Here is a 13,618-nt window from a genome sequence, read left to right as displayed (position 1 = left end):
TATCCTTGCTTTTGTTATTTTACTGCTGCTTTTAATTATTTGTTACTTTTATCTATGACTTTTTTCAATGTATTTTCTTAAAACTGCATTGTTGTTTAAGGGCTTGTAAGTAAGCGTTTCACTGTAAGGTCTACACCTGTTGTATTCGGCGCATGTGACAAATACCATTTGATTTGATTTGATCCCATTTCCCTGTAAAATGGCGGAGACTTGCGCTTGAGCCTTTTCGGTTTTGGTCCACCAATTTCAAAGAGCAGTAAAAACGATATTTATTCATTTAAAAAAATTATAATTCTGTTTTCAAAGATTTAGCCAATGATGCAATACTCGTTATCATTAAAAGGAGAACAAAGCCCACCTCTTCCAATGCATTGTGAAAAAGTGTGCATCGGATTATACTAGATGAAGAAGAGAAATGAGTATAACATCCTGGCACTTAAACTATACTGTATTTTTGAAATGTTGCATACTATTAAGCATTTTTTTTGCATACTCAAACAGCCTACTATTTAGGACGCAAGTATGGGTATTCGGACACAGCCAATGGCTCCCTCCACTCCTTCACAGTGCCTCTTCAGATGAAGCTTCTAAGCAATGACATCATGGTGATAACCATCGATATAACCCCCTCCACTGACCTCGATATCGCGACTGCGGGCCACCTCGCTGAAGTTCTCGTGTTGCTCCAGGGTTTTGTCCATCTTGTCATCAGTCATGCAGTAGCAGCGCAAACGGCCCTCACGGACCTCGTTCATCTTGGCAAACACCACAAACTTGGCCATGTAGGGCACGGCTGAGAGCTCCCGGTACAGGAGGTTGGCGAAAGACATGGCCTCGGCTGTCCGGGGACAGTCAGCCAGCCAGAACCTGAGAAGAGACACCAGTGTGTAAGATATATGGCAACCCTTAAGTTACTCATGACTAGATCCTTTGAGATATGCAGGTGATTAGCCTACCTAAAACGCCCAATACAGTCAAAAACATGATTTTGCAGTTTTATATACGCTCATCGGCCAGTTTATTAGGTACAGCACCTCGTTCACAAAAATGGGTCGCTCCTATAGACAGTGAATCACGTGGCCATGGCTTGCTATATAAAGCTGGCAGACAGGCATTGAGGCATTCAGTTAACGTTCGATTGAACGTTAGAATGGGCGAAACATGTGACCTAAGTGATTTTGAGCATGGTATGATCGTCGATGCCAGGCACACCAGATCCAGTATCTCAGAAATGACAGCCCTCCTGGGGGTTTCACGCTCAACAGTGTAGTGTTTACTGAGAATGGTGAGACAAACAAAAATAACATCCAGTTAGCTGCAGTCCTGTGGGTGAAACCAGCTTGTTGATGAGAGGTCACAGGAGAATGGCAAGAATCATGGAAGCTAACAGGCGGGCCACAAACAGAGAAATAACGGCGCAGTACAACAGTGGTGTGCAGAACGGCATCTCGGAACCCCCAACTCGTCGATCCTTATTACGGATGGGCTACTGCAGCAGACGACCACACCGGGTTCCACTCCTATCAGCTGAAAACAAGGAGAAACGGCCCCAGTGGGCACACGATCACCAACACCGGACAATTGAGGAATAGAAGAACGTCGCCTGGAACATGACAGCGAGTTCAGTTTACTTGAGTGTCCTGGTCAGTCCCCAGACCTCAACCTAATAGAACATCTTCGGGGTCAGATGGAACGGCCTGCTCGCTACATGAATGTACCGCTGTCCAATGTGAAGCAACTGCCTGATGCCATCGCCTCAGCATGGACCAACAACCCTGTGGAACTTTTCAGACACCTTGTAGAATGCCCCAATGAATTCAGGCTGTTCTGGTGGCAAAGGGGAGTCTGACCCGGTACTAGATGGATGTACCTAATAAACTGGCATGTGAGTGTATGTTTCCACACTATGAGGTTAGAATAGTACTGTGAAATTGTGAAAATTATGATAATGCCATTTTAGTGTAAGAGCTGTTTGAAAAGACCCCCTGAAATTTCTGCCTGTTTTGGTGGGATGGAGTTTTGAGCTGCTTGGTGACATCACCAGGTGGTAAATTAGTTAATAGACCAATTAGAAAGAGAGTTCTGAACCTCTCTGCCAACAGCTAGTTTTCAGTTTTCCCCTACCCACTCAGACCACTCCCAGACAGTCCTCGCTACATTCTGGCTTGAGAAATTGCTATTTGCTAAGAAGCTATCTTTGTGTCTTTTTTCCCATTTTAATTGAAAACAATCACAATAAGGTGCTTCATTGTTACCGAGAACAAACGGCTGCATTTGACTGCTCTCTAGTGACAGAAAGAGCTGGATTGTGAGATTTAGGACGTGAACTTGAATGTCCGATGACCATGAATGCTAATGAGTGAGTTGCTGCTGTATACTTACCGTGCTGACACATTGGTTGTGAAGTTGGCACAGTCTTTGCTATATATGAGCTTGGTGGTGCCTGTGATGTCCTCCCACTGGGCTGGGGCTGTGCCACCTAGAGAGAAGGAAGAGACATCAGTGCACCAATATATAAGGATGAAAAAGGTATATTCAACATGCAAGCAGATTTTACTTCACCATATCACTCTGACACCCATTGTTATGGTGCAGAGAATCAACAGTTACTGTATATAGCCATGACATTGCATATTCTCTGGCTTGCAGACCTACATAAACCTGGATTTTCCCATCTCACAGCTGAGAGACTTTGAATCACTATGTTCAATGAATTTCTGTCTATGAGGTGACCATGTGGTCCAACTCATAGTTTACTCTAAATAAAGGGAAACTATTAAACTATTCCACTGTGCCATTAGGCCACTGTAAGGCCTCAGTCAGGTTTGCGTGTTGGCGTACCGATGACACTGCAGAGCAGGCGCAGGCTGGTGGTGTCCCCCTCTCCAGAGTCCCGGGGGCTCTCTCTCCAGGAGGGGGGTAGGGGGATGCACAGGCCGATGGGCCGGTGGAACTTGCGTCGCCGTGGCTCCACAGTCACCACAGGGCTGAAGGTGGCCTGGTTACCCAGCAGCTTGGCAACCAGCTCGTCTGGGACTGGTTGGGCCTGAGGTTGGAGGGGAGAGGATGTGTGGAGGGAGAGACAACGATGTGGTGGAGGAGTGTGGAGAAGAAAGAGAGGAAGGCACAGAGAGAAAGAGGGAGAGAAATTGACACAAAGGTAGACAGACAGATAGCAATGTAGAGCGAAAGAGTAAGAAAAAAGAAGACAGTGAGAGATAATAGGATGTATTTGATGATGTAACAGATGACAATGTACAGGTAAATAAATCAAATGGGAGAAATGAAGGATGAAGAGAAAGAAAGAGAAGTCTATGGTCAACAAAATGCTATTTGAATCTACACCAAAACATACAAACAATTTGAAATGACACATTGCATTTATTTTTTGTTGTCAATGTTTATTGTAAAAATGTGAAACAAATAATAACATTTAAAAATCTATATTCACAAAAAAATCATAAACCTTTAGACATTAATGCAAACAGATTTGAAAGAAAAAGACGTTGTTTAACCCAGTCAAAGTATAGAATACATCTCACAATTCAAGCATTCATGCACAGATTTCCTTGTTCACTTGCTGAATATGTGATGAATATGATGAACGTGATGAATATTAAATGATATATGAAATTTAATAAATGGTCTCCCTCGCTACACATTCAAGTTAACTGTCTCACTTTGTACAGCCTTTGAGAAGGTTAGCGTATCTGCTAGAGTAAAGCTATCACCGGGTTGTGAGGCTATAAGATTCTACAGGCTGCAGGTAACACAGCAGATGCACCAAAGCAGCAGGGGGGATGGAAGGTCCATGGATGGTGGAATCAAATCAAATCAAACATGATTTGTCACTTGCGCCGAATGCAACAAGTGTAGACCTTACCGTGAAATGCATCCTGTGCCATGTTCACTGTAATGTATTTCTCTCTAAAAATGAGGCTACTTATGTAGGCCAATATGGAGGTTTATCCATGGCAAGGGCTAAAACCCCTCAACATACAGGTATGAAACCAAATCCAAACCACTCTCCACTCCGATCATAGCAGGCATGCTGCTGAAGAAAATTCACTTTCAACAAAGTCCCTCTGCATTGTCTAACCATGACTATAGCTGTAAAATGTCACCACAGTAGTGAATGATGCATTAAGCTTTAGGACACTGACATGCTCATTTGCAAACATTGGTGACTCGAAGATGCACTTTCAAAACAACCTCATATAAACTTGAAGGTTAAAATGCCCATAGTCAAGTGACTGTACTACGTGTATGTACATAGTACATCTCAGTGTTCGTGTGTAGCACACAGAAAAAAGACACAAATATGCAAATGTTCAACCTCTTGGCAAGGCAAAAATTATTTTAAAGGTGCTGATCAAATTCAAACCAAATCCACATAGCATGCATATAGCATTCTTGGTGATACAGGCAGGCACTAACGATACTGTCTTCCTCCTCCTTCTTCCTCCTCATCCTCCCATCTCACCTGCAGGCCCAGGCGGACTCGCTTGGTGACCGCTGTCTCAGGGAACGAAGCCTGGACCAACGGTACCAGTTTACTGGTCAGCTGACCCCCTCTGGGCCAATCAGATCGCTCTCCTGCTGGATGCGCGACACCACAGCAAAGTAGAGGGGGAAGTCAGTGGAGATGATTCGTCGGATACGCTTCTTCCCAAGCTCCTCCTGGCTCTCCAGCTCTAAAGGAATAAACAGGCAGACCGTAGGGGTCAATGAGAGTGGGTATTACTCTTACAGCACTGATAAGAAAGCAATGATGAACACCAACCAGCCTGTTATCAGTGACCGTAATCAGGACTGAGTTAGTAGGACTTCTCATTTTACTACCTTCATCCATCCCATTGAGGATAGTCTCCAGCACATCGTCGCCATAGCGATTGCGGTGTTCCTTCCAGACAGAGCCGTTCTCACTCCTCAGCACCACCAGCTCCCGGTCCCCTCGACCCAGAGCAGCAAAGTGAGGGATCTCCACGATCACAGGCCTGAAAGACACACAAAGCCACAGAGACAATAAGCTCATCATGTAATTCGTGGATACCCTCACCGAATGGTGAACACAGTTTTAGAATTAGATTTTTTTTCCTGATCTCAAAATGTCCTCCCTTCAATACTCTACAGTGTAGGTTTAGTCCTCACCCTAGGAACTGCATGCTGGCTGGGCCCAGTGATATGATACGGCTGGCTAAGCCCTCTCCCTCCACCAGGGGGGGAGGAGTGGTGAGTTTCTGGGGCTTGACCAGACGACAGGTGATCCGCGTGGGGGCGGCACAGGTCCGTGGAGGGATGATGACACGCAAGCCGTTATGTCTGCTGCCTCGCATCGAGCCGCCCCGAGCATCCACCATGAAACTCACCAGGAACCTGACAAGACAAGCGTCCCCACATCATTAGACAGCTTACCAATGTTTCTATTTTCGCTCTTGGATAAGGTTGCAAAGGGAGGGTGTATTACTGTAAACATTCTACATTTACCAGTAAATTACCAGAATTTTGGTGGATTTCAAGGATTTTATGTAATCGATCATAAGACATCTAGTGGCCCTTTTGGGTGCTTCATATTATCACAGGTATCTGTAATTATCTCTGGTCCTCTGTGTGGCCTTATGTAAAATATATTAAATAATTAAACAAGATGAAAAAAAATACACAGTAGTAGTCAAAAGTTTGGACACACCTTCTCATTCAAGGGTTGTTCTTTATTTTGACTATGTTCTACAATGTAGAATAATAGAATAATAGTGAAGACGTAAACACTATTAAATAACACATAACACATATCATGTAGTAACCAAAAAAGGGTTAAACAAATCAAAATATAGTTTAGATTTGAGATTCTTTAAAGTAGCCACCCTTTGCCTTGATGCCAGTTTTGCACACTTTTGGCATTCTCTCAGCCAGCTTCATGGATTTTCCAACAGTCTTGAAGGAGTTCCCACACATGCTGAGCACTTGTTGGCTGCTTTTCCTTCACTCTACGGTCCGACTCATCCCAAACCATCTCAATTGGGTTGAGGTCGGGTGATTGTGGAGGCCAGGTCATCTGATGCAGCACTCCATCACTCTCCTTCTTGGTCAAATAGCTCTTACACAGCTTGGAGGTGTGTTGAGTCATTGTCCAGTTGAAAAATAAATGGTTTTCTTGGTACCAAAAATCTCAAATTTGGACTCATCAGACCAAAGGACAGATTTCTACTGGTATAATGTTCATTGCTCGTGTTTCTTGGCTAAAGCAAGTCCCTTCTTCTTATTGGCTTCCTTTTAGTAGTGGTTTCTTTGCAGCAATTCGACCATAAAGGTCTGTTTCATGCAGTCTCCTCTGAACAGTTGATGTTGAGATGTTTCTGTTACTTGAACTGAGGCTGGTAACTCTAATGAAGTTATCCTCTGCAGCAGAGGTAACTCTGAGTCTTCCATTCCTGTGGCGGTCCTCGTGAGAGCCAGTTTCATCATAGCGCTTGATGGTTTTTGTGACTGCACTTGAAGGAACTTTCAAAGTTCTTGACATTTTCCGGATTGATTGACCTTCATGTCTTAAAGTAATGATGGACTGTCGTTTCTCTTTACTAATTTGAGCTGTTCTTGCCATGATATGGACTTGGTATTTTACCAAATAGGGCTATATTCTGTTAACCACCCCTACCTTGTCACAACACGACTGATTGGCTCAAACGCATTAAGACGGTAAGAAATTCCACAAATTAACTTTTAACAAGACACACCTGTTAATTTAAACGCATTCCAGGTGACTACCTCATGAAGCTGGTTGAGAAAATGCCAAGAGTGTGCAAAGCTGTCATCTAGGCAAAGGGTGGCTACTTTGAAGAATCTCAAATATAAACTATATTTTGTTAGGTTTAACATTTTTTGGGTTATTTCATGATTCCATATGTGTGATTTCATAGTTTTGATGTCTTCACTATTATTCTACGACATAGAAAATAGTCAAAATAAAGAAAAACACTTGAATGAGTAGGTGTGTCCAAACTTGACTTGTATTGTGTATACTATTTATACAATGACAAACCTGTAAAACATTATCCTAAATATATACCAACAACTTAGTGAACACCATTGTTTAATATGGGGGTTAAAGTATGAAATATTGATTTCTATATATTTTTTAACCTTTTTTTTTTTACTATGTCAATATGTATTTTTTGCAATGTTTTAGCGTCAAACTGGTGGCAGTTGTGAAAAAAGTCAATAGCTGAACGAGTTGCAGAGGTTATAGAAAACAATTCCAGTGTTGATTAGATACAATATATATATTTATTTTTGTTGTATTTTATCTCCCCAAATTCGTGATATCCAATTGCAATCCAATTTGGATCTTGTCCCAATGGGCTTGGGAGAGGTGAAGGTCGAGTCATGTGTCCTCCGAAACATGACCCGCCAACCCGCTCTTCTTAACACCCGCTTGCTTGACCCGGAACCCAGCTGCACCATTTTGCTGGAGCAAACACCATTCAACTGACGACCGAAGTCTAGACCACAATGAGACAAGTAAAGCCCCACCGGCCAAACCCTCCCCTAACCCCGACAACGCTGGGCCAATTGTGGGACTCCCAGTCACGGCGGCTCGTGACAGCCTGGGATCGAATCCGGATGTGTAGTGATGCCTCAAGCACTGTGATGCACTCGGGAGGCCTGATTAGATACTTTTATAATTAAATAGGCTATTTCCTCTTGAACCATTTGGTCTATCTACTAGAAAATCATAGACAATATGGACACCGATATAAAAAATGAAGATCAAACTATGCTCTATAGATGGTTATACTAGCAACACGCTATCTGTTCTTAAGCAATTTCTTGCTAAGGTTATTGTAAGGGTTATGTTTAGAATAAGGGTCAGGGTAAGAGCAAAGGTCAGGGTAGGGTAAGGGTTAAGTTTAGGGATAGGTTTAGGGATAGGGTTAGTTGAAATTGCTAATAGTCTGTAGAGCATCTACAGATGGACTATCCAAATGAAGTGTTACCAAAGGTATACCATATGAATACATTTTTTAAAGTTATTCAAGTACACAAAAGTATGTGGACACCCCTTCAAATTAGTAGATTTGGATATTTAAGCCAAACCAATTCCTGACAGGTGTATGAAATAGAGCACAAAGTCATGCAATCTCCATAGACAAACATTGACATTACAATGGCCTTACTGAAGAGCTCAGTGACTTTCAACGTGGCACTGTCATAGAATGCCACCTTTCCCACAACTCAGTTCTTCAAATGTATGCCCTGCTAAAACTGCCCCGGTCAACTGTAAGTGCTGTTGTTGTGAAGTGGAAACGTCTAGGAGCAACAACGGCTCAGCCGCAAAGTGGTAGGCCACACAAGCTCACAGAAATGGACCGCCAAGTGCTGATGTGCATAGCGTGAAAAAATTGTCTGTCCTCAGTTGGAACACTTACTACCAAGTTCCAAACTGCCTCTGGAAGAAATGCCATCACAATAACTGTTCGTCGAGAGCTTCATGAAATGGGTTTCAAGCCTAAGATCCCCATGCGCAATGGCATGTGTCAGCTGGAGTGGTGTAAAGCTTGCCTCGATTGGACTCTGGAGCAGTGGAAACGCATTCTCTGGAACGATAAATCACGCTTCACTATCTGGCCGTCCAACGGACAAATCTGGGTTTGGCAGCTACCAGGAGAACGCTACCTGCCTGAAAGCATAGTGCTAACTGTAATGTTTGGTGGAGGAGGAATAATGGTCTGGGACTGTTTTTCATGGTTCGGGCTATGCTCCTTAGTTCCAGTGAAGGGAAATCTTAATGCTATAGCATACAATGACATTCTAGATGATTCTGTGCTTTCAACTTTGTGGCAACAGTTTGGGGAAGGCCCTTTCCTGTTTCAGCATGACAATGCCCCTGTGTCTAAAGTGAGGTCCATAGAGAAATGGTTTGTTGAGATCGGTGTGGTAGAACTTGACCGGCCTGCACAGAGCCCTGACCTCAACCCCTTTGAACACCTTTGGAATGAATTGGAAAGTCGACTGCGAGCCAGGCCTAATCACCCAACATCACTGCCCACAGCAATGTTCCAAAATCTCGTGTCAAGCCTTCCCAGAAGAGTGGAGGCTATTATAGCTATTATAGTCCACGTAGCTTTGGTCATGTAGTGTGTAAATTCCCAAAGTTGCGATAGTTTGCCATAGATTTTCTATTAATTACCAAAATTACTGAAGATTCCGATAACTTTAGTAAATTACTCGCAGCTTTGCAACCCTACTCTTGGATATTGTTTATGGACAACATAAGGCATTTGTCAGTGTAGGGCTACAGGCAGGGGAGGACGGACACACACATTGTTGTGTGTACTGACCCTGTGTGTATGGGGCTGGCCACAGGACTGACGTTGTCAGAGGTCTCTGTAGCTGGACTGCTGGGGATCAGGGAGTCATCATCATAATCTTTTTGTAATGGCATTGGAGTGTGTACCTAAAAGACAGGAGAATGGCTCATTGTAGCATTTTACATTTTCACTTTTCTACTCACTCTCCACAGGTTTAGATACACACATGTTCAGTAATGATATAGCAACTATAATAACACCCCCTCGCTAGGACAGAACATAACCCGTCTGTTGTGTACCTGCTCCATTTCATGCTCCTTCAGGATGACCGTCTCTGGGGATACACAAGGGATCCTGGGAATGGCAGGTGAGTAGTTACTATTGGAGAGAAGAGCAGAACACAGTCAATAGAGGGAATATTCTTATTCCACTCCACACATCCCAATACTGCTCTAATCCAACCATTCCTTGTTCTTTACCATTGCATACCCCCCCCCCCATCAGCTCCCTCTAACCCCCTCCATCTACCCCATCCCCTAACCCAGCCAACCCTACACAGTGCCCAGCCCTCTCTCGTACTCCATAGATTTCTTGGGTGACAGGAAATCGTCATCATGGTCCTTTAAGTCATCCATCTTCATGTACCTGGCTCCTTCCGTCCCCAAAAGCTCTTCCCCTTCAGACAACAACAGCAGGGCCAGAGAGAGAGAGAACAGACAGTGGTCAGAGGAGTGACAGAGAGAGAGAGAGAGAGAGAGAGAGAACAGACAGTTGTCTGAGGAGTGACAGAGAGAGAGAGAGAGAGAGACAGAACAGTTTTCAGAGGAGTGACAGAGAGAGAGAGAGAGGGGAGAGAGAGAGAGAGAGAGAGAGAGAGAGAGAGAGAGAGAGAGAGAGAGAGAGGGGGAGAGAACTGACAGTGGTCAGAGGAGTGGCAGAGAGAGAGAGAGAGGGGGGAGAGAGAGAGAGAGAGAGAGAGAGAGAGAGAGAGAGAGAGAGAGAGAGAGAGAACTGACAGTGGTCAGAGGAGTGGCAGAGAGAGAGAGAGACGGAGAGAGAGGGAGAGAGAGAACAGTGTTCAGAGGAGCATGTGAGTCAGAGTCAGGAAGCATAGAATGAATGAATATAGTAAATGTAACCTAGGGTTTATATCAGGGATGGGCAACTGGCATCCCGCGCCCCCCCCCTTTTGTAGTGTTGCCAGCTATCTAAACTTGTAGTAATCATGGTCAAATTACCGACTGGGGGGGACCCCATTGATTTTGTTAGTCACTCTCACTCAGATCATATTAAAAACTGCAAACATTTCTCTCCACCCTATAGAAAATTTGTAGAATTGCATGTAATTTGTAATAATATTGCTAAATATCCTCTCAGCCCCATGGCAAAATGTGTAAAATTGCAGCAAACTTGCTTTAAAACTACAACAAAAGGCTCTGACTGCCCCTCATGATGTTTTGTGGCCCCCACCCCCATCAAAGTTGCCCATCCCTGGTTTATATAGTAGTTAGGTTGGTGAGTTGAAGGGTTAACGACTCCACTCCACACACTGTGCACGTGTTATTGCTTGTCAATGGGAAGAGATTTAGTGAAGCCACGATCACAGAGACTCAAAGGCAGATGGAGCAAAAGGACATGGAGAAAGATAGAAAACAGATGGGGGTTCTTGCACTATGTTCAATATTAATCTCAAATGTGATCTGTTGAAATACTCTTCATCCATAAACTATTCCCGGTAGTTGAATATTTGGAGCACAGCATACAGAATTGGGTATTTACAGTAAAATATCACAGACTTTTCTAACATCTGGACAGTTCCAATGGCCCAACACCAACTGAGTCTAAAACAGGACAATGTCACAACAGCCATGTCCATTGGGACAGCCATGTCCACATCAACACGGACCCAATCTGGCTGGATTAAATTGATTTAAACAGGGTTGAGAGATTTTTTTCTCACGCCCTGGGAGTGCTCTCTGAGGGACATTCTTGTATAGAAAAATCCCACAGAGTACATAAAAATACATATACTATGTACAGTATGTACTTCACCACACACAATAGACTGGCATGGCGGACACACAAAAGCACTCATCACTCAAAACCATCTATTTTCACTTTATTATGTTCTCTTATCTGTGTCCCTCTACCCATCTAAGTTTCTTCCAGGAAGTGGTAGGTTATAGTTACTTTCCCCCTCAAATCCTGAGCTCACTGGAGAGAAGTCACCCGCGCCAAACGCAATTGTTCCGTTAATGCATGTGCTTGTGTCTGTATCAGCACGAAAGGTGTTAGGGTTGTTTTCAGCGAGTGTTTGAGTGGGTGCCTGGATGTGGCACAGAGCCAAATCAATGGTGAGGTTGAAATAACCAGTGAGTCTATATGTTTCCACAGGTTTAAAATGAGTCAACTCACCTCCACTCCTGTGTTGCCACAGAGTGGGTATGTGTCAGATGTTGTGAACATCAGAAGGGTAAAGTATGTGTATGTGTGTGTGAGAGGAACATGCCTTTATGTTCCATAATTTGAGTAAGTGATCTGTGTCTTTAAGACAGCAAATAAGCTACTTTCTCATTTTAGACCAACGGTGACAATCTGTCAGTTAAATTATCAGGGAGCTAAAAATATAAGGGTGTGACTTCCTCTGACATCATAGTCAAGGTGTTGTAAGTTACACTTTGACCTTTACTGGTTGACAAAACAACCGTGGGGCTTTGAAGACTTTTGTGCAAAACGTGTTCTCATTGCCTCACACTATATGGACACCACTGCAAACACACGTCTTTAAACACTACAGAAACAGACTATACAAATGACAGCGGATGTAGTGGGTCACAATGGAACATTGATAAACACATCACAACAACAAGACAGCAACAGCCAGATAACACCATCAACATATTGGAATGTTGATACAGTGCAGTAACATCTTGGAATGTTGATACAGTAACATCTTGGAATGTTGATACAGTAACATCTTGGGATGTTGATACAGTACCATCTTGGAATGTTGATACAGTACAGTACCATCTTGGATGTTGATACAGTAACATATTGGATGTTAATACAGTAACATCTTGGATGTTGATACAGTAACATATTGGGATGGTGATACAGTAACATCTTGGATGTTGATACAGTACCATCTTGGAATGTTGCTACAGTAACATATTGGATGTTGATACAGTACAGTAACATTTTGCAGTGTTGATACAGTAACATCTTGGAATGTTGATACAGTACCATCGTGGAATGTTGATACAGTACAATAACATCTTGGAATTTTGATACAGTAACATCTTGGATGTTGATACAGTACAATGACATCTTGGAATTTTGATACAGTAACATCTTGGATGTTGATACAGTACCATCGTGGAATGTTGATACAGTACAGTAACATCTTGGAATGTTGATACAGTAACATCTTGGAATGTTGATACAGTAACATCTTGGATGTTGCTACAGTAACATATTGGGATGTTGATACAGTAACATCTTGGATGTTGCTACAGTAACATCTTGGGTATTGATACAGTAACATCTTGGGATGTTGATACAGTAAAACATTGGGATGTTGATACAGTACCATATTGGATGTTGATACAGTACCATCTTGAAATGTTGATACAGTACAGTAACATCTTGGAATGTTGATACAGTACAGTAACATCTTGGATGTTGTTTCAGTAACATATTGGATGTTGATACAGTAACATCTTGGGATATTGATACAGTAAGATATTGGATGTTGATACAGTACAGTAACATCTTGGAATGTTGATACAGTACAGTAACATCTTGGATGTTGTTTCAGTAACATCTTGGATGTTGATACAGTAACATCTTGGGATGTTGATACAGTACCATCTTGGAATGTTAATACAGTAACATTTTGTATTGGATGTTGATACAGTACAGTAACATCTTGGAATGTTGATACAGTACAGTAACATCTTGGATGTTGTTTCAGTAACATCTTGGATGTTGATACAGTAACATCTTGGAATGTTGCTACAGTAACATCTTGGATGTTGATACAGTACAGTAACATTTTGCAGTGTTGATACAGTAACATCTTGGAATGTTGATACAGTACCATCGTGGAATGTTGATACAGTACAATAACATCTTGGAATTTTGATACAGTAACATCTTGGAATTTTGATACAGTAACATCTTGGATGTTGATACAGTACCATCGTGGAATGTTGATACAGTAACATCTTGGAATGTTGATACAGTACCATCTTGGATGTTGCTACAGTAACATCTTGGGTATTGATACAGTAACATCTTGGGATGTTGAT

General features: G+C 42.7%; 1 protein-coding gene across 1 annotated transcript in view; it reads right to left on the bottom strand.

Annotated features, from left to right (window-relative positions):
- Window positions 1–13,618, bottom strand: part of LOC135542095 (ankyrin-1-like) — a 169,009-nt gene that overhangs the window by 26,876 nt on the left and 128,515 nt on the right. Inside the window, 10 exon segments of the mRNA XM_064968756.1 lie at window positions 639–867; window positions 2,383–2,479; window positions 2,842–3,046; window positions 4,484–4,575; window positions 4,578–4,694; window positions 4,843–4,997; window positions 5,152–5,376; window positions 9,339–9,454; window positions 9,608–9,686; window positions 9,888–9,984. Coding sequence (XP_064824828.1) covers window positions 639–867; window positions 2,383–2,479; window positions 2,842–3,046; window positions 4,484–4,575; window positions 4,578–4,694; window positions 4,843–4,997; window positions 5,152–5,376; window positions 9,339–9,454; window positions 9,608–9,686; window positions 9,888–9,984 — 1,412 coding nt within the window.

The sequence above is a fragment of the Oncorhynchus masou genome, chromosome 1, assembly GCF_036934945.1.
Source record: "Oncorhynchus masou masou isolate Uvic2021 chromosome 1, UVic_Omas_1.1, whole genome shotgun sequence".
Lineage (NCBI taxonomy): Eukaryota > Metazoa > Chordata > Actinopteri > Salmoniformes > Salmonidae > Oncorhynchus > Oncorhynchus masou.
This window is presented reverse-complemented; position numbering and strand designations above follow the sequence as displayed.